Source organism: Mobula birostris, chromosome 13, assembly GCF_030028105.1.
Source record: "Mobula birostris isolate sMobBir1 chromosome 13, sMobBir1.hap1, whole genome shotgun sequence".
Lineage (NCBI taxonomy): Eukaryota > Metazoa > Chordata > Chondrichthyes > Myliobatiformes > Myliobatidae > Mobula > Mobula birostris.
In genome coordinates, this window is record NC_092382.1 from 110546703 (window position 1) to 110573876 (window position 27174).

At 48.2% G+C, this 27174-nt stretch overlaps 1 protein-coding gene and 1 long non-coding RNA gene across 3 annotated transcripts in view; one reads left to right on the forward strand and one right to left on the reverse strand.

Annotated features, from left to right (window-relative positions):
• LOC140207352 (C-type lectin domain family 9 member A-like) overlaps positions 1 to 19619 on the forward strand; it is a 32750-nt gene extending 13131 nt beyond the window's left edge. The window contains exons 3-6 of one of the 2 annotated variants that reach the window (XM_072275903.1): positions 315 to 467; positions 16473 to 16615; positions 17402 to 17466; positions 18495 to 19619. In XM_072275903.1, the coding sequence (XP_072132004.1) occupies positions 315 to 467; positions 16473 to 16615; positions 17402 to 17466; positions 18495 to 18684 (551 nt within the window). In that variant the 3' untranslated portion in view covers positions 18685 to 19619. The remainder of the gene's footprint in view (positions 1 to 314; positions 468 to 16472; positions 16616 to 17401; positions 17467 to 18494) is intronic. The other variant, XM_072275904.1, reaches the window with a different exon arrangement.
• On the reverse strand, positions 19373 to 26785 carry LOC140207353 (uncharacterized). The gene is made up of 3 exons (XR_011888555.1): positions 26739 to 26785; positions 26346 to 26411; positions 19373 to 20134 (listed from the first exon to the last, which is right to left on the reverse strand). It is a non-coding gene; the product is annotated as an uncharacterized lncRNA (long non-coding RNA).
• Positions 26786 to 27174: the final 389 nt, after the last annotated feature.

A 27174-nucleotide genomic window follows, 5' to 3' on the forward strand; every position in this document is an offset into this window, starting at 1 on the left:
TCGAGGTACACTTCAATGCGACCCGGCACAACTCTCACCGGGGCACAGAATCAGCTATCACGGTGACACCGCCACGTCCTTCAAAACAACTCGATCGTGACCCGCATGATATTGATGCAGACCCCATTGTGACAACAACATAACCTTCACCGACACATTAATATACCCCTCAGCGTGACACGACAGGCCGACACCTCTCACTGTGACAACTTTCACCGTGACACTGACACAACACTCTCTGTGGCCCGCTCGGTAGCGTGTTGCTGAATCACGTGTCACTGTAAACGCTAATTATCCTTCACCATCTCTCTCAGTGTCACAGATTCGTCAGTCCAAGTTCACCGTGGACCGAAATTACGATGAGTTAAACTCAACCCTTCAATCCAAGATCAACGAGATGGAAGCGAAGTACAAAGCTGTGAACGAAACCAAGGCTCAAATCTGTGAATTGTTGACCAGCAGAAGAGGTGAGGCATCATCCTCTCCTTTAACCCGCTCCTCATCACAGGGCAGACACAGAGAGAGGAAGCGTCACTCTGTGTTTGACATCGGGAGTAGTGAAGAGACGGTATGGCGGGAGATTCCCTCTCTGTGTTTGACCTGTGAGTGTGTCATGGTGCTGCGTGCAGGAAGCTGCACTTTATCACTGAACCAACGAGAGTGTGACGGGACGTTGTGGAGGTGGATTCACTCTGCGCCTGCCCAAAGGATTGTGAGACCTATTTTTACAGCTTCACTCTATGTCTGAATCCGGAAATCTCTGATGGGACGGTATGGATCCAGCTTCACTCTGTGTCTGACAGGCGGCTTGTGTGATCGGACAGGGCCCAGAGAGCTTCACTCAAGGTCTAACCCCTGAATGGTGTTATGACATGGCGGAAAGAGAGTTTCACTCTGAATCCGGGAGTGTGTGACGGGAAGGTGCAGAGGGGGCTTCATCCTGTGTCTGAATCCAGGAGTGAGTGATGGGACGTTGCAGAGGGGGCTTCACTCTGTGACTGAATCCGCGACTGTGTGATGGGACGGTGTGGAGGGAGCATCACACTGTATCTGATTCCCGGAGTGTGTAATGGGATCGTAGGGAGAGAGAGCGTCTGTGTCTGACTCCGGGAGTGTGTAATGGGACAGTGCAGAGGGCGTTCACTCTATGTGACACCGGATTGTGTTACTGGATGTTGTGAAGGTAGTCTGACCCCGTGAGTGTGCCATGGGAGGGTAAGGGCGGAACTTCGCTTTGTGTGTGAACACAGTGGGGGTGTGATGGGACGGTTCAGAGAGAGCTTCACTCTGTGCGTCGCCAGGGAGTGTGTGATCAAACGTAAGGAGGGAGATTTACACTTTGTTAGACTCGGTAGTGTGCCATGTGGCCGTGTGGAGGGAGATTCATTCTGTGTCTGACCACAGGAGTGTGTGATGGGACGTGAGGAGAGAGATTCGCACTGTGTTATTCTCGGGAGTGTGTGATGGGACGGTGAGAAGGCAGGTTTCTCCTGTGTCACACAGTTTGCTCTGTGGTGTGTTGAGAAGACGAAGAGGAGAATCTGTCTCCCTCTGATATTTGTCGTGTGAGCGAAAGGAGTTTCTTTCCGTGTCTAACCGCTGGAGTGTGTGATGGGTTTGTGGAGAGAGAGATTCACAGTGTGTCTCACCAAGGCTCTGTGAGATTGGACTTTGGGGAAGGATCTAAATTCTGATCTTTTTCTCAGGGAGTGTATGAGGGGCGGTGTGGAGGTAGATTCACTCTGTGTCTGACCCCTAGAGTGTGTAATGAAACGGTGTGGAAGGAGTAACATTCAGAATCTAACATGGGAAGAGTGTAATTGGACGGTGTACAGGAAACATCACTCCACGTCTGATCATTGGAATGTGTAATGAGCCCATGGAGAGAGAGGTTCACTCTGTTTCTGACCCAGGCAGTATGTGACGGGACTTTGTAGAGGGAGCTAAACTCGGTGTCTGACTCCGGGAGTGTATGATGGGACAATGTGGAAGGGAGCTTCACTACACGTCTGACGCCTGTAGTGTGTGATGAGACCGCGGAGAGAGAGATTCCATCTGCGTGTGACCATTTTATTGTGTGATCTGACCTTGTGCAGGAAGCTTAAATCTGTGTCTCATCCCGTGTGTGTATGATTGGATTCTGTTTGTGACACAGTGATGAGGGAAGGAATAGCCGAGGTGGGGAGTGGGTGAATGCGTTTGGGAGGGGGGCATGTGTCTGTCTGACATCGGGAACAGTGAAGCGTGCCTGGATGGTGTTCCGCTCTGTGCCTGTTACCAGGGGTGAGTGATAGAACGGTGCGGAGGGAGCATCTCCAGTTTCCCGACCCTGTGTTGTGTGATGTGACGGGGTAGAAGGAGCATCATACTGTGTCTGACCACAGGAGTATGCGGTGGGATGGTGCCGACAGCGTTTCATTGCCTGTCTAATCACGGGCGGGAGTAATGGGGCAGTGTGGGCGGAGGTTGACTCTGTGTGTGCCCGCAGGACTGTGTGATGTGACAGTGTGCAGGGAGCTTCACTCCATGTCTGACCCAAGGAGTGTGTGATAGTGTGGTGGAGAGAAACCTTCAGTCTGAGGCTGAACCCGAGATATTGTGGAAGGAGCATCACTCTGTGTCTGACACCGGGGGGAGTATGATGGGCCCGTGAGACAAGAGCGTCATTCTTCGTCTGTTCCCGGGAGTGTGTGACGGGTCATTGTGGTTGGAACGTAAATTTGTGTCTGACCCATCAGGAAGTCTGTGACTGAATGGCGTGCGGAGACCTACGCTATATAACTGACTCCGGGTGTCTGTGATGGGACTGTTTATGATCATGTTCGCGTGGCATGGGAGAGTGAGAAAGAGCTTCACTCCAGGTCTTTCTCCGGGTGTCAGTAATCAAACGGTGCTGAAACAGCGACACTGTGCCTGATCCCTGGAAGCTGCAAATGGACAGTATGAAAGGCGCTTAACCCTAAGCCTGATCGCACGATTTTATGCTGGGAGGGTGTGGAAAAGACGTCTCTGTGTTCTCCAGCCGGGAGTGTCTGATAGGATGGTGTGGAGGGAGCTATTTGCATATCTGAACCCTGTGTTGTGTGATGTGACGGGGAAGAAGAGCATCGGACTGTGTCTGATCACGGTGAGATAGGGCTGAAAGTGTTTCATTTCCTGTCTTATCACGGGAGAGTGGAATGGGGTAGAGTAGACGGAAATGTACTATGGACATGTGGTCGATGTTTAGAGATCTCCTGCAGGATGTTCGGGTTAAATTTGTCCCGGTGATGAAGATAAAGAATGGTAGGGTGAAGGAAGCATGCGTCACAAGTGAGGTGGAAAATCTAGTCAGGTGGAAGAAGGCAGCATACATGTGGTTTAGGAAGCAACGATCAGATGGGTCAATTGAGGAATATAGGGAAGCAAGAAAAGAGATTAAGAAGGGGCGGAGAGAGCAAGAAAGGGGCCTGAGAAGGCCTTGGCGAGTAGGGTAAAGGAGAACCCCAAGGCATTCTTCAATTATGTGAAGCAAAAGATGGATGAAATGACTGAAACATAGAAACATAGAAAATAGGTGCAAGAGTAGGCCATTCGGCCCATCGAGCGTACACCGCCATTCAGTATGATCATGACTGATCATCCAACTCAGAACCCCGCCCCAGCCTTCCCTCCATACCCCCTGATCCCCGTAGCCACAAGGGCCATATCTAACTCCCTCTTAAATAGATCCAATGAACTGGCCTCAACTGTTTTCTGTGGCAGAGAATTCCACAGATTCACCTCTTTCTGTGTGAAGACGTTTTTCCTAATCTTCGTCCTAAAAGGCTTCCCCTTTATCCTCAAACTGTGACCCCGCGTTCTGGACTTCCCCAACATCGGGAACAATCTTCCTGCATCTAGCCTGTGAAATCCCTTTGGGATTTTATACGATTCAATAAGATCCCCCATCAATCTTCTAAATTCCAAAGTGCATAAGCTCAGCCGATCCAGTCGTTCATCTTATGAAAGTCCTGCCATCCCAGGAATCAATCTGGTGAACCTTCTTTGTACTCGCTCTATGGCAAGAATGTCTTTCCTCGCAGCGGTCCCCAACGACCGGGCCGCAAAGTATGCGCTACCTGGCCGCGAGGAAACGATATGATTTTGCCATAGGGGTCAGCTGACCTTTCCTCATTCCCTGTCACGCTTAGTGCTGAACTTGAACGCACGCGAGGTCATTACCCGCGCATCATCTATGTCAGCGCGGGAAGGAGATCAACTCCTCGATCTTTCAAATGACGGCAGGCCGAAAAGTATGTTTGATATAACATCTCTGCCGGCAATCTGGATCAACGTCAAGGCTAAATATCCTGACATAGACACGAAAGCACTGAGAACGTTGCTTCCATTTCCAACATTTTTATTCAATGACTGCAACGAAAAAATAAATTGCATAATAAACTGGACATAAGGAAACCCCGCCGAGTATCGCTCTCTCCCATCACCCCGCGATCGGACCGTCTTGTTGCAGGAAAACAAGCCCAGGGCTCCCACTGATTCCGCGATATTGGTGTGTTGCAATGATTTTATATATTCATTTGGGGAAAATATCCGCTGTGTGTTTAATATCCAAACGTTACTTAATATGTCACGATGCTATTAACTTACTTATATAACCATATAACAATTACAGCACGGAAACAGGCGATCTCGCCACTTCTAGTCCGTGCCGAACGCTACTCTCACCGAGTCCAACCGACCTGCACTCAGCCCATAACCCTCCATTCCTTTCCTGTGCATATAGCTGTCCAATCCTTCCTTAAATGATAACGTCGAACCTGGCTCTACCACTTCTACTGTTAGTTCGTTCAACACTTACTTCAGGCCCCCCTGTCCCCCACTGATAATTGAACTCATCGCTGTATTCGTGCGAGGAAAATATGTGCAGTGTGTTTAATATTAAATTTGTTAGTTAAATCGTTTCAGAAACGAAATAGAGTGTACTAGCCACATATGCCCCTATATTCCGGTCGTGATTAACCCCTCCCTGCGAACAGAATCGCCGAAAACGATTTACAGAAAAGAAAATCGGCCTGTACACGCATGCGCAGGTCACGCATGCGCTCTGGTGTCCGCGCAAAACGTCATGGTCATTGTAGTCTATATATTGGTAAACACAATGTATTTGACTGCTACTCTTGTCCGTCGGCAACCCTACACCCCTACCCCTCACCCCGGGTCGGCCGGTCCGCAGCAATATTCTGAATATTAAACCGGTCCTCAGTGCGTAAAACGTTAGGGACCCGTGGATTAGTGTACCAAAGCTGCACACAATACTCCAGGTGTGGTCTCCCAAGGACTTGTACAATGCAGTAGTACCTCGCTGCTCCTGTACTCGAATCATCTTGCTATAAATGCCAGCATACCATTCGCCTTTTTCTCCGCATGCTGTACCTGTATGCCCATTTTCAATGACTGGTGTCTAATAACACCCAGGTCTCGTTGCACCTCCCCTTTTCCTAATCGGCCACCATTCAGATAATAATCTGTTTTCCTATTTTGGCTGCCAAAGTGGATAACCTCACATTTATCCACATTAAACTGCATCTGTCATTAATATGCCCACTCACCTAAACTATCCAAGTCACCCTGCATTCCCTTAGCATCCTCCTCACAGTTAACACTGCCGCCCAGCTTCGTGTCATCCGCAAACTTGCAGATGCTGCATTGAATTCCCTGGTCTAAGTCATTAATATATATTGTAAACAACTGGGGTCCCAGCACTGAGCCTTGCGGTACCCCACTAGTCACTGCCTGCCATTCTGAAAAGGTCCTGTTTATTCCCACTCTTTGATTCCTGTCTGCTAACCAATTCTCTATCCAGATCAATACCTTACCCCCAATACCGTGTGCTTTAAGTTTGCATACTAATCTCCTGTGTGGGACCTTGTCAAAAGCCCTTTGAAAATCCAAATATACCACATCCACTGGTTCTCCCCTATCCACTATAGTAGTTACATCCTCAAAAAATTCTATGAGATTCGTCAGACCTGATTTTCCTTTCACAAATCAATGTTGACTTTGTCCGATGATTTCACCGCTTTCCAAATGTGCTGTTATCACATCTTTGATAACTGACTCCAGCATTTCCCCCACCACCGATGTCAGGCGAACCGGTCTATAATTCCCCGGTTTCTCTAGTTTTGAAAAAGTTATCTCTAATGCATACACTATTTTTGGGCTACTTCCTTAAGCACTCTGGGATGCTGACCATCTGGCCCTGGGTATTTGTCTGCTTGAATCTCTAAATTTACCTAGTACCACTTCCCTACTAACATGCATTTCCCTCAGTTCCTCCATCTCACTAGACCCTCTGTCCCTTACTATATCCGTAAGATTATTTATGTCCTCCTTAGTGAAGACAGAACCAAAATAGTTATTCAATTGTTCTGTCATGTCCTTGTTCCCCAGAATCAATTCACCTGTTTCTATCTGTAAGGGACCTACATTTGTCGTAACCAACCGTTTTCTTTACACATCTCTAAAAAGCTTTTACAGTCAGTATTTATATTCCCTGCCAGTTTTCTCTCATAATCTTCTTCCCGTATACATTCCTTCTTTGGAATTGATACTATCCCTAATTTCCCTTGTCAGCCACGGGTGAACTGCCTTCCCTGAATTATTCTATTGCCAAACTGGGATGAACAATTGTTGTAGTTCATCCATGCGATCTTTAAATGCTTGCCATTGCATATCCACCGTTAACCCTTTAAGTATCATTTGCCAGTCTACCTTAGCTAATTCACGGCTCGTACCTTCAAAGTTACCCTTCTTTAAGTTCAGAACCTTTTATTTCTGAATTAACTATGTCACTCTCCATCTAAATGAAGAACTCTACCATATTATGGCCACTCTTACCCAAGGGGCGTCTCACGATCGATTACTAATTAATTCTTCCTCACTGCTCAATACCCAGTCTAGAATAGCCTGTTCTGTAGTTGGTTCCTCGACATGATAGTTCAAAAAAAACATCCCGTATACATTCCAAAAAATCCTCTTCCTCAGCACCCTTACCAATTTGCTTCACCCAATCTATATGCACATTGAAGTCACCCATTATAACTGCTGTTCATTTATTGCACGCATTTCTGACTTCCTGTTTAATGTCATCCCCAACCTCACTACTACTGTTAGGTGGCCTGTACACAACTCCCACCAGCGTTTTCTGCCCCTTAGTGTTATGCAGCTCTACCCATATCGATTCCACACCCTCCCGGCTAATGTCCTTCCTTTCTATTGCGTTAATCTCCTCTCTAACCAGCTTTGGTACCCCACCTCATTTTATTTCATGTCTATCCTTCCTGAATATTGAATATCCCTGACTGTTGAGCTCCCATCCTTGGTCACCCTGGAGCCATGTCTCTGTGTTCCCAACTATATCATATTCATTAATAACAATCTGCACTTTTAATTCATCCACCTTGTTACGAATACTCCTTGCATTGACACACAACGCCTTCAGGCGCTCTTTTTCAACACTATTAGCCCCTATAAAGTTATGTGGAAAAATGGCCCTTTTTGATTTTTGCCCTGGATTTGTCGGCCTGCCACTTTTAATTTTCACCTTACTACTTTTTGCTTCTACCCTCATTTTACACCCCTCTGTCTCTCTGCACTTGTTCCCATCCCCCTGTTGTGAACTAACCTCCTCCCTCCTAGTCTCTTTAATTTGATTCCCACCCCACAACCATTCTAGTTTAAATCACCTCAGTAGACCTCGCAAATTTCCCCGCCAGTATATTGGTCCTCCTAGGATTCAAGTGCAACCCGTCCTTTTTGAACAGGTCATACCAACGCCAAAACAGGTCCCAATGATCCAAAAACTTGAATCCCAGCGCCCTAATCCAATCCCTCAGCCATGCATTTACCAACCATTTCATTGCATTCCTACTCTCACTATTGCATGGCACAGGCAGTAATCCCAAGATTACTGCCTTTGAGGTCCTTTTTCTCAACTCCCTTCCTAACTACCTATATTCTCCTTTCAGGTCCTCTTCCCTTTTCCTACCTATGTCGTTGGTACCTATATATACCACGACCTCTGGCTCCCCACCCTCCCACTTCAGGATATCTTGGACGCGATCAGAAATATCCCGAACCCTGGCACCAGGGAGGCAAACTACCATCCGGGTCTCTGGACTGCGTCCACAGAATCGCCTATCTGACCCCCTTACTATCGAGTCCCCTATTACAACTGTCCTCCTCTTCCTTTCCCTACCCTTCTGAGCTACAGGGCCGGACTCTGTGCCGGACGCACGGCCACTGTCGCTTCCCCCAGGTAAGCCGTCCCCCCCGCAACTGTACTCAAACAGGAGTACCTATTGTCAAGAGGCATAACCACCAGGGTACTCTCTATTACCTGACTCTTCCTCTTCCCCCTCCTAACCGTGACCTACTGGTCTGCCTCCCGTGGCCTCGGTGTGACCACCTGCCTGTAACTCCTCTCTATCACCTCCTCACTCTCCCTGACCAGACGAAGGTCATCGAGCTGCAGCTCTAGTTCCCTAACGCGGTCCCTTAGGAGCTGCATCTCGGCGCACCTGGCGCAGATGTGGAAGTCCGGGAGGCTTGGAGACTCCAGGGCCTCCCAAATCCGGCACCGAGAACAACAAACTGCCCTCACACTCATACTGCCCCTCTGCAAACAACAAGAAATGAATAGCAAACCTCCCTCGCCTCGCCAGTTTCCTACTGAGCCCGTTGAGCCGAAGCCCTTAAGCCTCCACTCTGCTCCCGGCTCACCCCGCAGCCCGCAATCTACGCTGCCCGCTGTATGAGGCTCTGTTCCTTTTAAAATTTCCGCGCTTCAGTCCCCGACCTCACACGCCTGCGCAGTCCCGCCTCTCTGAACTCCGAAAGAATAAAAAAAAGAAAAATTCAAAAATGGCTTCCCCCGCACCCACGCTCCGATTCTCAGTCTTCCTTCTTCGAATTCCTTCTCACACCGACTCGCCATTCACCATAACACTAACAACCCTGTCACCATAGCACCGACAGACGTTTGTACACTACACAGAAATAGAACATAGAATAATATAGCACAGTACAGGCCCTTCGGCCCACAATGTTTTGCCGACCCTCAAACCCTGGCTCCCATATAAGCCCCCAACTTAAGTTCCTTCATATACCTGTCTACTAGCCTCTTAAACTTCACTAGTGTAACTGCCCACACCACTGACTCTCTGATTAAAAAAAAACTTTCCTCTAATATCCCCCTTGAAAATCCCACCCCTTACCTTAAAGCTATGTCCTCTTGTATTGAGCAGTGGTGCCCTGGGGAAGAGGCGTTAGCTATCCACTCTACCTATTCCTTTTATTATCTTGTACACCTCTATCATGTCTCCTCTCATCCTCTTTCTCACCAAAGAGTAAAGCCCAAGCTCCTTTATTCTCTGATCATAATGCATACTTTCTAAACCAGGCAGCATTCTGGTAAATCTCCTCTGTACCCTTTCCAATGCTTCCACATCCTTCCTATAGTGAGGTCATCAGAACTGGACACAATAGTTCAAGTGTGGCCTAACGTGTGTTTTATAGAACTGCATCAGTACATCGAGACGCCTAAACTTTATCCCTCGACTTAGGAAAGCTAACACCCCATAAGGATTTCTTAACTACCCTATCCACCTGTGAGGCAGCTTTCAGGGATCTGTGGACATGTACCCCGAGATCCCTCTGCTCCTCCACACTACCAAGTATCCTACCATTTACTTTATACTCTGCCTTGGAGTTTGTCCTTCCAAAGTGTACCACCTCACACTTCTCCGGGTTGAACTGCATCTGCCACTTCTCAGCCCACTTCTGCATCCTGTCACTGTCTCTCTGCAATCTTTGACAATCCTCTACACTATCTACAACACCACCAACCTTTGTGTCATCTGCAAACTTCCCAACCCACCCTTCTACCCCCATATCCAGGTCGTTAATAAAAATCACGAAAAGTAGAGGTCCCAGAACGGATCGTTGTGGGATACCAGTAGTCACAATCCTCCAATATGAATGTACTCCCTCCACCACCACCTTCTGCCTTCTGCAGGTAAGCCAATTCTGAATTCACCTGGCCAAACTTCCCTGGACCCCATGCCTTCTGACTTTCAGAATAAACCTACCGTGTGGAACCTTGTCAAATTCCTTACTAAAATCCATATAGATCGCATCCACTGCACTATCCTCATCCATTTGCCTGGTTACCTCCTCAAAGAAATCTATCAGGCTTGTTAGACACGATCTGCCCTTCACAAAGCCATGCTGACTGTTCCTGATCAGACCATGATTCTCTAAATGCCTATCGATCCTCTCTCTAAGAATCTTTTCCAACAGCTTTCCCACCACAGACGTAAGGCTCACCGGTCTATAATTACACGGACTATCCCTACTACCTTTTTTGAACAAGGGGACCACATTCGCCTCCCTCCAGTCCTCCGGTACCATTCTCGTGGACAACGAGGACACAAATATCCCAGCCAGAAGCTCAGCAATCTCTTCTCTCGCCTCGTGGAGCAGCCTATGGAATATTCCGTCAAGCCCCGGGGACTTATCTGTCCTAATGTATTTTAACAACTCCAACACCTCTTCTCCCTTAATATCAACATGCTCCAGAACATCAATCTCAGTCATATTGTCCTAACCATCATCAAGTTCCCTCTCGTTGGTGAATACCGAGGAGAAGTATTCATTTGGGACCTCGCTCACTTCCACAGCCTCCAGGCACATCTTCCCACATTTATCATTAATCGGTCCTCCCTCCACTCCTGTCATCTTTTTTATCTTCACATAATTGAGAAATGCCTTGGGGTTTTCCTTTACCCTACTCGCCAAGGCCTTCTCATGTCCAGTTCTTACTCTTCTCAGCCCCTTATTAAGCTCCTTTCTTGCTTCCCTATATTCCTCAATAGATCCATCTGATCCTTGCTTCCTAAACCTCATGTATGCTGCCTTCTTCCACCTGACTAGATTTTCCACCTCACTTGTCACCCATGGTTCCTTCACCCTACCATTCTTTATCTTCCTCACCGGGACAAAATTATCCCTAACATCCCGCAAGAGATCTCTAAACATCGACCACATGCCCATAGTACATTTCCCTGCAAAAACATCATCCCAATTCATACCCGCAAGTTGCCTCATAATTTGCCTTTCCCCAATTAAAAATGTTCTTGTTCTCTCTGATTTTATCCTTTTCTATGATAATGCTAAAGGCCACAGAGCGGTGGTCACTGTCCCCCAGATGCTCACCCACTGAGAGATCTGTGACCTGACCCGGTTCATTACCTGGTTATGGATCTAGTATGGCATTCCCCCTGGTCGGCCTGTCAGCATACTGTGACAGTAATCCGTCCTGGACACACTAAAAAAAACTCTGCCCGATCTAAACCCTTGGAAATGCTCCTAACGGTGACACGAACACGACCCTCACAGTTACACAGACATGGCAGCAGTGTACCCCTCACTGTAACATCGCCATGGCCCTGGTCGTGTTACTGTTACGCTCCTAGGGGCGACACCTTCACCTGTGACACCAGCGCACCAAACACGATGGCACAGACACTCCACTCACCGTGATACCGAGAGACCCCTCACTGTGATTGCGACATATCCCTCACCGTGACATCGAGGTGAACCTCACAGTGACACGGCACACCTCTCATGGAGACACAGAACCACCTATCACAGTGACAACGACACGTACCTCACCGCAACCCTGTCATATCCATCACTGTGTCACGGAGTCAGTCATCACCGTGATACTGACGGAACCCCCATCGTAACACCAATTATCCTAGGGGGACCAATATCCTGGCAGGGAGATTAGCGAGGGCCACTGAGATGGCTTTAAACGAGAATGGTTGGGGGGTGGGAATCAAATTAAAGAGGCTAGGCGAGAGGAGGTTAGTTCACAACACGGGGATGGGAACCCGTGCAGAGAGACAGAGGGGTGTAAAGTGAGGGTAGAAGCAAAAAGTACTAAGGAGAAAAGTAAAAGTGGCAGGCCGACAAATCCAGGGCAAGCATCAAAAAGGGCCACTTTTCAACATAAATGTATCAGGGCTAAGAGAGCTGTAAAAGAGCGCCTGAAGGCTTTGTGTGTCAATGCAAGGAGCATTCGTAACAAGGTGGATGAATTGAAAGTGCAGATTGTTATTAATGATTATGATATAGTTGGGATCACAGAGACGTGGCTCCAGGCTGACCAAGGATGGGGGCTCAACGTTCAGGGATATTCAATATTCAGGGAGGATAGACATGAAAGAAAAGGAGGTGGGGTGGCGTTGCTGGTTAAAGAGGCGATTAACGCAATAGAAAGGAAGGACATAAGCCGGGAAGATGTGGAATCGATATGGGTAGAGCTGCATGACACTAAGGGGCAGAAAACGCTGGTGGGAGTTGTGTACAGGCCACCTAACAGTAGTAGTGAGGTCGGAGATGGTATTAAACAGGAAATTAGAAATGTGTGCAATAAAGGAACAGCAGTTATAATGGGTGACTTCAATCTACATGTAGATTGGGTGAATCAAATTGGTAAAGGTGCTGAGGAAGAGAATTTCTTGGAATGTATGCGGGATGGTTTTTTGAACCAACATGTCGAGGAACCAACTAGAGAGCAGGCTATTCTGGACTGGGTTTTCAGCAATGAGGAAGGGTTAATTAGCAATCTTGTCGTGAGAGGCCCCTTGGGTAAGAGTGACCATAATATGGTGGAATTCTTCATTAACATGGAGAGTGACATAGTTAATTCAGAAACAAAAGTTCTGAACTTAAAGAGGGGTAACTTTGAAGGTATGAGACGTGAATTAGCTAAGATAGACTGACAAATGACAATTAAAGGATTGGCAGTGGATATGCAATGGTAAGCATTTAAGAATTGCATGCATGAACTACAACAATTGTTCATCCCAGTTTGGCAAAAGAATAGATCAAGGAAGGTATTGCACCCGTGGCTGACAAGAGAAATTAGGGATAGTATCAATTCCAAAGAAGAAGCATACAAATTAGCCAGAAAAAGTGGCTCACCTGAGGACTGGGAGAAACTCAGAGTTAAGCAGAGGAGGACAAAGGGTTTAATTAGGAAGGGGAAAAAAGATTATGAGAGAAAACTGGCAGGGAACATAAAAACTGACTGTAAAAGCTTTTATAGATATGTAAAAAGGAAAAGACTGGTAAAGACAAATGTAGGTCCCCTGCAGACAGAAACAGGTGAATTGATTATGGGGAGCAAGGACATGGCAGATCAATTGAATAATTATTTTGGTTCTGTCTTCACTAAAGAGGACATAAATAATCTTCCAGAAATAGTAGGGGACAAAGGGTCCAGTGAGATGGAGGAACTGAGCGAAATACTTGTTAGTAGGGAAGTGGTGTTAGGTAAATTGAAGGAATTGAAGGCAGATAAATCCCCAGGGCCAGATGGTCTGCATCCCAGAGCACTTAAGGAAGTAGCCCAAGAAATAGTGGATGCATTAGTGATACTTTTTCAAAACTCGTTAGATTCTGGACTAGTTCCTGAGGATTGGAGGGTGGCTAATGTAACTTTTACATGCACTTTTTAAAAAAGGAGGGAGAGAGAAACCGGGGAATTATAGACCGGTTAGTCTAACGTCAGTGGTGAGGAAACTGCTGGAGTCAGTTATCAAAGATGTGATAACAGCACATTTGGAAAGCGGTGAAATCATCGGACAGAGTCAGCATGGATTTGTGGAAGGAAAATCATGTCTGACGAATCTCATAGAATTTTTTGAGGATGTAACTAATAGAGTGGATAGGGGAGAACCAGTGGATGTGGTACATTTGGATTTTCAAAAGGTTTTTGACAAGGTCCCACACAGGAGATTAGTGTGCAAACTTAAAGCACACGGTATTGGGGGTAAGGTATTGATGTGGATAGAGAATTGGTTAGCAGACAGGAAGCAAAGAGTGGGAATAAACGAGACCTTTTCAGAATGGCAGGCAGTGACTAGTGGGGTACCGCAAGGCTCAGTGCTGGGACTCCAGTTGTTTACAATATATATTAATGACTTGGATGAGGGAATTAAATGTAGCATCTGCAAGTTTGCGGATGACACGAAGCTGGGCGGCAGTGTTAGCTGTGAGGAGGATGCTAAGAGGATGCAGGGTGAATTGGATAGGTTGGGTGAGTGGGCAAATTCATGGCAGATGTAATTTAATGCGGATAAATGTGAAGTTATCCACTTTGGTGGCAAAACTAGGAAAACAGATTATTATCTTTATGGTGACCGATTAGGAAAAGGGGAGGTGCAACGAGACCTGGGTGTCATTATACACCAGTCATTGAAAGTGGGCATGCAGGTACAGCAGGCGGTGAAAAAGGCGAATGGTATGCTGGCATTTATAGCGAGATGATTCGAATACAGGAGCAGGGAGGTACTACTGCAGTTGTACAAGGCCTTGGTGAGACCACACTTGGATTATTGTGTGCAGTTTTGGTCCCCTAATCTGAGGAAAGACACCTTTGCCATAGAGGGAGTACAAAGAAGGTTCACCAGATTGATTCCTGGGATGGCAGGACTTTCATACGAAGAAAGACTGGATGAACGAGGCTTGTACTCATTGGAATTTAGAAGATTGAGGGGGGATCTGATTGAAAAGTATATAATCCTAAAGGGATTGGGCAGGCTAGATGCAGGAAGATTGTTCCCGATGTTGGGGAAGTCCAGAACGAGGGGTCACAGTTTGAGGATAAAGGGGAAGCCTTTTAGGACCGAGATTAGGAAAAACTTCTTTACACAGAGAATTCTCTGCCACAGGAAACAGTTGAGGCCAGTTCATTGGCTATATTTAAGAGGGAGTTAGATATGGCCCTTGTGGCTACGGGGATCAGTGGGTATGGAGGGAAGGCTCGTGCAGGGTTCTGAGTTGGATGATCAGCCATGATCATAATATATGGCGGTGCAGGCTCGAAGGGCCGAATGGCCTACTCCTGCACCTATTTTCTATGCTTCTACGTTTCTATGAAAACCTCGCGGGACACTGATATACTTGTCAGCTTGACACAGACAGTCACCTCACGGTGGCAAAGTTGCCCTCACTGTGACACCAATACACCCGTCCCCTTGTCATCAACACGCCCCTCTCTCCTGACACTGACAGGGCCCTCAGCATTCCACACATGATCTGTACCGTAACAAAAGCACGCCTCTCACTGTAATTCTCGTCACCGTGACACTGCACGCTCCTCAATGTGCACTGCACGGCAGCGCACCGTGACAACTGCACGCTTCTCACCGTCCACCGCAGCGCAGCGCACCGTGACAGCTACACGCTCCTCAGTATGAATCTCATCGCACCACAAGGTGACACTAACACACCGATTACCGAGAACTGCCCAGCACCGTGACGCTGTGTCACACCGCACTATAAACGCAAAATATCCTTCACCATCTCTCTCAGTATCACAGATTCGTCCGTCTCAGATCACCTCTGACATAAAATACCAGCTGCTTTGGGAACAGTATTTGGAGATGATCAGGACACAGACCGAATATCGACAACAGGTTCATGAGCTGAATCTCTCCAACTACGAAAATCTCCAGATTGTTTTTTTGTCCTCAAAGACAGCCCCTCCATCTTCGAAACGAGCTCAGACCTTTCGAATGGACGAAGGGTGAAATTTGCCAATTTCCGACGAGTAGCAGAGGTGAAGCATCCCTCCACGCCTGACCCCGGGAGTGTGCGCTGTGAAGGGAGGGTGTGGTGGGAGCTTCACTATGTATCTGACCCCGGGAACGTGTGGTGGGACGAGAACATCAGTCACTATCTGATTCCGTGAGTGTCTAGATAGGACACTGCGCCTCTGACCCGGTGAATGTGTCCGATATGACGCTTCGAGGGATCATCGCTCTGTGCCTGACACCATTGCTGTGGGAGTGTGTGGAGGGAACTTCACTCTGGGTCTGACGGAGAGGCTGTGTGATGAGGCGCTGTGGAGTCTATTATGGTACGGTGTGGAGGGAGCATCATTCTGTGTCTGACATCCCGAGTCTGTGATGGGACGGTGTGGAACAAGCATCACTTTGTCTCTGACTCCGTGATTGTATCAGGGAGGGTGTAGAGGTAGCTCAATCTGTGATTGACCGGAGAGTCTGTGATGGATGATGTGGATTGAACTTCACTCGGTGCCTGATCCTGTGAATTTGTGATGGGACGTTGTGGAGGAAACTTCATTCTGTGTCTTTGCGGCGTGTGTGCGTTGGGCCAGTGTGTAAGAGATTCACTCCGTGTCTGACCTCGGGAGTGTGTGATGGATAATGTGGAGGGAAATTCACTCTGTGATCCTGCTAATGTGCGATGGGACGGTGTGGGGATGTGTCTGACCTCGGGTGTGTGTGACGCGAGAAGGGAAATTCGCTCTGTGTGTCAAGCCCTCGTGTGTGTGATGGGAAAGTAGGAAGGATGATTCACTCTGTTTTTCACTCTTTCTTGTTCCTGATTTCAAGGGCAACCGTGTTCCGAGAAATGGATCACAAATACAGACCGGTGTTATTACGTATCCACGATTGAAACATCTTTCCACGAAGCGATGCAAGAATGTTCAAACCTTGATTCAAGGCTGCTGGAAATCGATTCAAGGGATGAAGCGGTATGTATCACAGCAAGAGAAGGTCCCACCGTAACACAGGAATCATCACACACCCGCGAGATCAGACAGAGGGTGAACACCCAGAATACAGTCCCATCACACACTCCCGGAGTCGGACAGATAGTGATGCTCCCTCCACACAGCCCCATTTCGCACTCCTGGAGTCAGGCACAGAGTGAAGCTACCTCCACTCCGTCCCATCCCACACGCCCGGTGTCAGAGACAGAGTGAAAACTCAAAATACACTCCAAGTGCATCACGAGGTCTGATGCAGGGTGAAGTTCCCTCCACACCATACCATCACACACTTCCGGGGTCAGACAAACAGTTATGTCCCTTCACACCGTGCCATCGCACACTTCCAGGGTCAGACATAGATTGAATCTCCCTCCACACCGTACCATCACACACACCAGAGGTCAGACACAGAGTGAAACTCTCTACACACCATTCCATCATACACTCCCGGGATTTGAAACAGAGTGAACCCCCTTCCCCACGGTCCCATCACACACTCCCAGGCTCGGACACAGAGTGAAGCTCCCTCCACACCGTCCCATCAAGCACTCCCGGGGTCAGACACAGAGTGAATCTCCCTCCACACCGTCCCATCACACACACCCGGGGTCAGACACAGAGTGAATCTCCCTCCACACCGTTCAGCGCACACACCCGGGGTCAGAGACAGAGGCAGGTCCGCAACATCCCATCACAGATTCCTGTTGAGAGAAGCTCTGTACATTGTTTTCGATTCTTGGCATTAATCAAATAAATTTAATGTTCCAGAGCTTTGTAACGCACAAACTTGTGCATCGGGACCGTGCATACTGGATTGGAAAATGCGAAGAAGGGTGAGATTTGGACTGATCTGTGGGGTGAGAGTTGGACATTGACATAATCCTGACGGGAGAAAATGAGATTAGTTTACGATAAGACTGTACGAGGTTTTCTGGAGAGTGTGGTAGAAAGGGTACAATCTGGGGCCGACATCTGTCTGTCCGAGAATGACAGGGCAGTGGGAATACTTCGGAAACAGCCAGAGGGCAGTGGGGAGAGTTCAGCACATAGGGATTATTTCTATACTGACGCATGTCGGATTATTGTAGGATTATTTTGGAGATAGTTGCCGGGCTGTGAGGAGAGGCAGCAAAAGCAGGATTTGTTTGATGAATAGCATAGATCTGAGGGGCGAAGGTAGGGCAACTGGATTAGTTTGGAGTCCGATACAGGGCGGTGGACACACAGTGGGTTAATGGATTAGTTTGCGAACTGACGCACGGATGTGGGAGGGAGGGTGCCAGTGGAAGTTTGGAGGCGGACCAGAGACTATGGAGAGATCGCGGTGCAGTGGGGTATGTTAGGTAACTGACACGAAATCTGGGTAGAGGGAGGAGCAACGGGATTGATCTTGGACCGACACAGGGCTGAGGGAAAAGTGTGGACCAGTTGCATTGATTTCAGGACAGCCATTAGTGTGTGGGGAGACGGTGGGACAGTGGGGTTTGTTTGGGGACTGAAACAGATCTGAGGGGAGAGGGTGGGCCTGTTCGATTCGTATGGGGACTGACAGAGGACTGTGGTGAGAAAGCAGTTCTGTGGGATTAGTTTGGGGAGACACGTGGCTCTAGGGTATCGTTGGGTCAGTACGATTAGTTTGGGGACTGACACAGGGCCGTGGGGAGACATTGGGACCGTGGTATCTGTCTGGGTACTGGCACGGGGCTATACGAAAAGAGTGTATGAATGGGATGATTTTGCGTACTGACTCAGGCTGTTAGGAGGGAGCGATTTCATGGGATTAGCTTGTGAACCGTCTCGGCTGGGGTTCTCTGCTGGGGCTGCTTTGTCTCTATTGAAATTGTTTAACACTCTTGGGTAGGTATGTTGACCTGGGTCTCCTGTACAAGGTACAATCTGCAACGCCCGCCTGCAGTCAGTGCAAAACAAACGGATGGAAAAACCGTTGCGATCGAGATCGGTGTTTCATCTGCGAGAAGTCGGCACCTTTGTTCCCGGATATTCCTGAAAAGATCCAGGGTCTCTGTCGACAGCCACTGGAGGCGTCGTGAATCAAGTGATTAACCCCAAATTCTCGTCCTTCTCTCCTCTTCACCCTCACTCCGTGATCCTTTCAAATTCCCTCCTCACATTCTCTGCCTCTCCTTCCTCCTCATACACCTCATCTTGTCGCCATCATATTCTCCCCGCGAAACACCGTCAAACCTCTCTCGCAGTCTATCCCCTTCTTTCTCGCCATTTTCCCCGTCCGGTTCTTCCACGCTTGCTCCACCTTTCTCTCTACCCCTCACCTCCCCTTATTTCCCCGAGCTTTCCCCGCCCGCTTTTTCTCTGCCCCTTCTGACAACTTCTTTCACCTCTCTTCACCTCCACCCACCCCCCCCCCCGTATGGCACTCTCTCCCTCCTCTCCCCGTTCCCTCTGATCTCTCTCTCATTCTCCTTAGCACCCACACTTACCTCAATCCTGTGCCGTCTGGTTCTCCATAACCGAACCCCGCGAAAAAGTCTATGCGTATTCCCTCTGTCTGTGCCCCTCTTGTGTTTATAGAACACTGTAAATTTACAACTACGCTCCACCAAATAAAGTCCCAGCGTTCCCGAACTCTCTCCAGAACTCAGTCGTTCAAGTCCCGGCAATATCCTCGTAGAACTCCCTGTACACTCTATCCATTTAACTGTTTTTGTTTTGACTGGCGAAGACCAGCGTGCCAAGTGTCCTGTCTACTCGTGCCGGATGTTTTCCACCGGAATCGCAATTTGATTTATTATCTGAAACATTTAGAGCCAGAAATATGTTCTTTTGCAGCGTCAGTATCCCACAAACATGTCCAATTAATGTAAATTACAAATATTAATAAACCCAGCAAAAATGTCGTGTTAGTGTCCGAGCGTTCAAAGATGGGACGGCGCAGGGGCAGAAGCTGGTTCCTGAATCGTTGTGTGTGGGTGTTTAGACTCATGCGACCCCTCGGTGACTGTAGAAACGAGCAGAGAGTTTCCCCTAGTGGGGAGGGTCCTCAGTGATGGACGGCGCCTTCTCGAGGCATCGCCTCTTGAAAATGTCCTCGATGGTAGGGAGGGATGTGACGTCAGAGTGGTGGCTGAGGCTGGAATCCTCTGTATCCTGTTACTATTCTGTACGTTGCAGCATCCACTCCAGGCGGCGATGCGGCTTGTCAGAATGTTCTCCACCGAACATCCATAGAACTTTCCTCATCTTCACTGAGAGAGCACACCTCCTCAATCTCCTAAATCTGTGACCCCTTCTGTAGGAGAGAGCTATGGACGTCTTTGAACCCAAATGCAGAGCAATGTCTAGAATTGATTGAGATCAGACTCGAAGTAAACAAGACGGCACTAACTCTAACCAATGACGACATCACACGCACTTTTACTGGAGACGGAACTCTTACGGTTGAGCACTGAGTGCTCAGCTGGAGTCCTTTAACGGTAGACTTTCCATGAAGGAATGTGGCATTGAACCATTATATCTCTGAATCTGAAAAGAAAAGTGACAGTTAACTGTACTCCGGGAAATGGACTTGCGGAAACGTGGACACCTGTCCTAGTCAGTCGGGCACATGGTACCTTCTTTGTGTTTGCATGAATGTGTTGGGCCACTGTAGATCCACTGAGTTGCTGTCAACCAGTAACGGAGGAACCTCAATTAAAACGATACGACATAGGAGCATAATTAGGCCATCGAGTCTGCTGGCCATTTTATCTCTGTTCGATTGTCCTCTCAGCTCCATCTCCCGCCCTCTGCCGGCATACCTTCATGCTTTCAATAATGAATAATTATTCAAACTGTCTTAAATTGACTAGAGTAAATTAAGTTAATTTTCTTAAATAAACATTTACCAGAATGTTACCTGGCTTTCGTCACCTAAGTTACAGAGAAAGGTTGAATAAATTGGGTCCTGATTCTTTGGAACGTAAAAGGTTGAAGGTGACTTGATGGAGGTTTTTAAAATTATGAGGGGGTTAGATAGAGTTGACGTAGATAGGCTTTTTTCCATTGATAGTGGGAGAGATTTAAACAAGAGGACATGAGTTGAGAATTAAAGGGCAAACGTTTAGGGGTAACATGAGGGGGACTTCTTTACTCAGACCGTGGTAGCTGTGTGGAACGAGCTTCCAGGAGAAGTCATTGAAGCGGGTTCGATGTTGTGGTTTAAAGTTACATTGGACAGCGATATGGACAGGAAAGGAATGGAGGGTTATGGGCTGACTGCAAGTCAGTGGGACGAGGGGAGTGTAAGAGTTCGGCACGGACTAGAAGGGCCCAGGTGGCTGGTGTCCGTGCTGTAATTGTTATATGGTTATATGGTTATATAAATATACCGAATGGATGTTCCTCACGTCCGCCTGTGGCTTGGAATTCCGCAGATTCACCAAGCTCTGGCGAAGAAAATACCTCCTCGTCGCCTTCATAAATCAAGCCACTCTATTCTCAGGCTGTGTCTCTCATCCTAGACTACCCTAAATTAGGAAACATTCTCTCCACACAAACTCTGTCATGACCTTTCACCATCCGAAAACTTTCAAAAAGGTCACCCCTCTTTATTTTGAATTTCCGGGGGGCAAAGTGAATAGGAATAAGGAACCTTGGATCTCAAGGGATATTGCAACTCTGATAAAGAAGAAGAGTGAGCTGTATGACATGTATTGGAAGCAGGGAGTAAGTAACGTGCTTCAGGGATATAAAAAATGCAAGAAAATACTTAAGAAAGAAATCAGGAGGGCTAAAAGAAGACATGAGGTTGCCTTGACAGTCAAAGTGAAGGATAATCCAAAGAGCTTTTACAGGTATATTAAGAACAAAATTATTGTAAGGGATAAAATTGGTCCTCTTGAAGATCAAAGTGGTCGGCTCTGTGCGGAACTAAAGGAAATGGGGGAGATATTAAATAGTTTTTTTTCGTCTGTATTTACTAAGGAAACTGGCATGAAGTCTATGGAATTAAGGGAAACAAGTAGTGAGATCATGGAAATTGTACAGATCAAATAGGTGGAGGTCCTTGCTGTCTTGAAGAAAATTAAAGTGGATAAATCCCCGGGACCTGGCAGAATGTTCGCTCGGACCTTGAAGGACACTAGTGTTGAAATTGCAGTGGCCCTGGCAGAAATATTTAAAATGTCGCTGTCTACAGGTGAAGAGCCGGAGGATTGGAAAGTGGCTCATGTTGTTCCGCTGTTTAAAAAAGGATCGAAACGTAATCCGGGAGATTATACGCCAGTAAATTTAACGTCGGTAGTAGGTAAGTTATTGGAGGGAGTACTAAGAGACAGAATCTACAAGCATTTGGATAGACAGGGACTCATTAGGGAGAATCAACATGGCTTTGTGCGTGGTAGGTCATGTTTTACCAATCTATTGGAGTTTTTCGAGGAGGTTGCCAGGAAAGTGGATGAAGGGAAGGCAGTGGATATTGTCTACATGGACTTCAGTAAGGCCTTTGACAAGGTCCCGCATGGGAGGTTAGTTAGGAAAATTCAGTCGCTAGGTATACATGGAGAGGTAGTAAATTGGATTAGACATTGGCTCGATTGAAGAGGCCAGAGAGTGGTGGTAGAGAATTGCTTCTCCACGTGGAGGCCTGTGACTAATGCTGTGCCACAGGGATCAGTGCTGGGTCCATTGTTATTTGTCATCTATATCAATGATCTGGATGATAATGTGGTAAATTGGATCAGCAAATTTGCTGATGATACAAAGTTTGGAGGTGTAGTAGACAGTGAGGAAGGTTTTCAGAGCCTGTAGAGGGACTTGGACCAGCTGGAAAAATGGGCTGAAAAAAGGTAGATGGAGTTTAATACAGACATTGTGTGAGGTATTGCACGTTGGAAGGACAAACCAAGGTAGAACATGCAGGGTTAATGGTAAGGCACTGAGGAGTGCAGTGGAACAGAGGGATCTGAGAACGCAGATACAAAATTCCCTAAAAAGTGGCGTCACAGGTAGATAGGGTATTAAAGAGAGCTTTTGGCACATTGGCCTTTATTAATCAAAGTATTGAGTATAAGACCAGGAATGTTATGATGATGTTGTGTCAGGCATTGGTGAGGCGGAATCTGGAGTATAGTGTTAAGTTTGATCACCAGATTACAGAAAGGATATAAATAAGGTTGAAAGAGTGCAGAAAAAGTTTACAAGGATGCTGCCGGGACTTGAGAATCTCAGTTACAGAGAAAGGTTGAATAGGTTAGGACTTTATTCCATGGTGCATAGAAGAATGAGGGGAGATTTGATAGAGGTATATAAAATTATGATGGGTATTGATAGAGTGAATGCAAGCAGGCTTTTTTTCCACTGAAGCAAGGGGAGAAAAAAAAACAGAGGACAAGGGTTAAAGGGTGAGGGGGGAAAGTTTAAAGGAGAATCGGGGGGGCTTCTTCACACAGAGAGTGGTGGGGGTATGGAATGAGCTGCCAGACACGTGGTAAATGTGGGTTCTTTTTTTAACATTTAAGAATAAATTGAACAGATACATGGATGGGAGGTGTATGGAGGGATATGGTCAATGGGACCAGGCAGAAAATGGTTCGGCACAGCCAAGACGGGCCAAAAGGCCTGTTTCTGTGCTGTATTTTTTTTTATGGTTTCTATGGTTCTTCCTATGGTTCTAATCGCGCCCCCTCCTTCCCGGAATACGTCAGAAGAATCAATTTCCATTTTTAGACTGTGTATCACTGATCAACGAGAGCAGACATTTAGATATTGAAGTTTTAAGGAAACCGGCGCACGCTGATCGGTATCTGCGGTTTGACTCTCTTCACCCATTGGAACATAACCCGGGGCTGTGAATGTTTCAGAGAAGCATTGTAAGCTTGCAGCTGCGCTGACTAGGCCGTCATACAGACAGCAAGAAATAAAACATAGCAGGGATATCAGCCCAACAGATTGAGTTTATGAGCTCTCTCAACAACCCTCCATCACCTTCTGTCTAACATTTTCTTTCCACGTCCTTCACTCTCCCCTCACTATCTCTCTATTTTTCTCCCATTAATGCCTCCTATGGACGCTTCAATTTCGCTCTTCTCTCCAGCTCTCTCCATTTTCCTCGACTTCCTCTCTCTCTCCTGTGCCTTTCCATATCACTGCCCTCCAGGTAAAGCCTTCTCTTTCATCTCCCCACCCTCTCTACCCTACTTTCTCCCTTCCCACTCTCCCCCGCTCAGACTGAACGGTCACCGGACTGAAATGTGACCGGGCCGTCAGTCCCGGTCCCAGGAAAGGCGCCGCCCACTGGACAGCCGGGTTAGTAACATCCTCCACAGTGAGTCAGGGAGGAGACGAAAGGAAGGCGGAAGGTTTGAAAATGTGGGGGCGGGGGAGTGTCTAAAGGGGCGGTAGTGGGGGAGGCGATGTGCTATTGCGGCTTTCTGTGTGTCTGTGTGTGTATGTGTGTGTGTGTGTGTGTGTGCGTGTGTGTGTGAGTGAGAGGGAGAGAGAGAGAGAGAGAGAGAGAGAGCGCACGCCTCGGCACTGCCCGAAAAAAACACACTTCCCGAGTGAGACATATGTATAGCTCCCTGAACACTGTCCCATCACACAGTCCTCAGGACCAGACATAGACTGAATCTCCCTCCACACACGCCCAGGGTCAGACATAGAGTGAATCTTCATCCACACACGCCCAGGGTCAGACACAGAGTGAAGCTCCCTCCACTCCGTCGCATTACACAATCCTTTGTTCAGACACAGAGTCAAGCTCCCTCCACACCGTCCCATCTCCCAGTCCGAGTGCCATACACTGAGTGAAACTACCTCCACCCTGTCCCAGTATCCACTCCCGGGTTCAAAAAGAGATGGAAACTCACTCCCTCCGTCTCTTCCCCACTCACTTCTCGATGTAAACCGTGAGTTCGGTTTTGCGAGCTGCACATTCATGTAAGTCTCGCTGTCTTCCATCCTGTCTCCGATTTTCTACGTCTCTGATCTCAGCGAGGGGATGTGACCGTTGTCACAGGAAGCCCGTGTTGACAGCGGAGTCAGACCGACAGAAACGAACACCAGATGAGCAGCTGATAAAGAGAAGAACCGAGAGCACGGGAGGAAGTGCTGGGGAAGAGGGAGATTTAGAGTGTGAGAAGGGGTTGTCTGGACCGATGAGACTGGCAGGGGGAAGAGTAGTGAGAGTGGGCAGATTCAGAGGGAGGGGAGAGTGAGGGAGAGGCTATGGCTTAGCGGAAAGAGAGATGTGGGATACAGGGGTCAGAAAGGGATGGTGGAATGAAAGCAGGGGAGGGTGAGAAGTGGGAGAGATTGGGGAGGGAATTGAGAGTAGAGAATGAGAAAACAGAGCGCAAGCAAACGGGGGAAAGCAGGAAACGGGCAGTGAGGGGCGGAGGAAGAGGGAGGAGAGATGCAGGGAGAAGGAATACGGAATTTGGAAGGACATAGGAGCAGACGAGAGAGGGAGAGAAAGATATGGAAGAAGGGAAAGAGTGAGGGATGACAAGTGAAGAGGGTGGAAGAGACGGGTGGATATGTGGTCACTCATGCAGAGCTTTTATTGACGGAGAGATTCACAACGAGCACACCCTCCCCATCCCGAACCTCCAGCTGATTCCTGGTTTCAGTGTCAGCGCTCCCATTGCGCTGCTGATCGCCGGGCTCCAGACCCTCTGCGCTCTAGAAGCCACGGCCCCGGGATAAGCCTGCAGCACCCACCGATGTAAACGAGCCCTCTCCCTCCGAGAAGCCGTTAGAGCAACAGATTGTCATTTTAAGACTGTGTTTTACTTATCAAAGAAAGCGAAAATTTAGATATTGAAGTTTCCAAGAAACCAACGCAGACTGATCGGTCTGCGGTTTGACTCTCTTCACCCAATGGACACTGCCGGGGGTTGTCAGTGCCGGTGTTTCAGAGTATTGAAAGCTTGCGGCTGCACTGACTGAGCTACACAGAGAGCAAGAAATAAAAATAGCATGGACGTCAGCCCAACAGACGGAGTACAGGAGCTCTCCCAAAAACCCTCCATCACCTCCTGTCTATCATTTTCTCTCTCTGCGTCCCTCACTCTCCCCTCACTATCTCCCTATTTTTCTCCCATGGGTTCCTCCAACCCTCTTTAATTTCGCTCCTCTCTCCAGCTCTCCCATTTTCCTCCTACCCCTGTCTGTTCTATGCAGTTCTATCTCACTGCCCTCCTCATGAACCCTTCTCTTTTGGCTCCCCACCCTCTCTACCCCACTTTCTCCCGTCCCACTCTGCCCCGCTCACACTGAACGCTCACCGGACTGAAATGTGACCGGGTCGTCTGCCCCGTTCCCGGGAGAGGCGCCGGGCACTCGACAGCCGGATTAGTTACATCCTCGACAGTGAGTAAGGGGGGAGGTGCAGTGAAAGGAAAGGTGGGGGCTTTGGAAATGGGGAGCAGGGTAGTGGCTAAGGGGGTGGTGGTGTGGGAGGCGATGTGCTGGAGCGGTTTGTGTGCGAGTGTGTGTGTGTGTGTGTGTGTGTGTGTGTGTGTTTGTGTGTGTGAGAGAGGGAGAGAGAGAGCGGGCGAGCCTCGGCACCGTCCGAACAACATCTCCCGGGATCAGACACAAGTACTCGTATCTCATCTCCTCTCGCTCGCAATGCCTCTGACTTATTCTCAAACAGAGAATCATTAGGGTCAACTGCACCCTTGCCACGAGATTTCTCGACAGGAATGGACACATCGGCTGAGCAGAGTCAAACCAACAAAGTAAAACTGACCTTCATCGGTCCGGGGAACAGAGAGGGTCTTGATATTCGGTTCCACGTACGATACATCAGGTTCAGCTGGGGACAGAACAGTGAGAGTCAGAAACAGGGTGAGGCTCCCTCCACACTGCCCCGTGACAGACTCCCGGGGTCAGACACAGAGTGAATCTCCCTCCACCCCGTTCTAGTACCCACTCCCGGGGTCCGAAACAGAGTGAATCTCCCTCCACACCATCCCATCACACAGACACGGGATGAAACACAGAGTGAAGCTCCCTCCCTACCGTCACATCACACACTCCGATTACCCGACACAGAGTGTCGCTCCCTCCACCCTCTTCCATCACACACTCCAGATGACAGAAATAGATTGAAACTCCCTCCTTCCGTCACGGCCCCACTCACTTCTCGATGGGAACCGTGAGTCCGGTTTGACGAGCTGAACATTCGCATGAATCTGGCTGTCCTCCATGCTGTCTCGGATTCTCTGCGTCTCTGAGTTCAGCGAGGGGATGTATCCGATATCAGAGGCAGCCCCTGTTGACAGCGGAGTCAGACCGAAAGGAACGAACACCAGATGAGCAGCTGATAAAGAGAGGAGCCGAGAGAAGGGGAGGAAGCGCTGGGGAAGAGGGAGATGAGGGTGTGAGGGGCGGTGGTCTGAAGCGATTAGAATGGCAGGGGGAAGAGTAGTGAGAGTGGGGAGATACAGAGGGAGGGGAGATTGAGGGGAGGTTACGGCTTGGTGGAAGAGAGACGTGGGATACAGGGGTCAGAAAAAAGGGGAGAGAAATGAAAGAAGGGGACGGCGAGAAGTGGGAGAGAATGGGGATAGAATTTA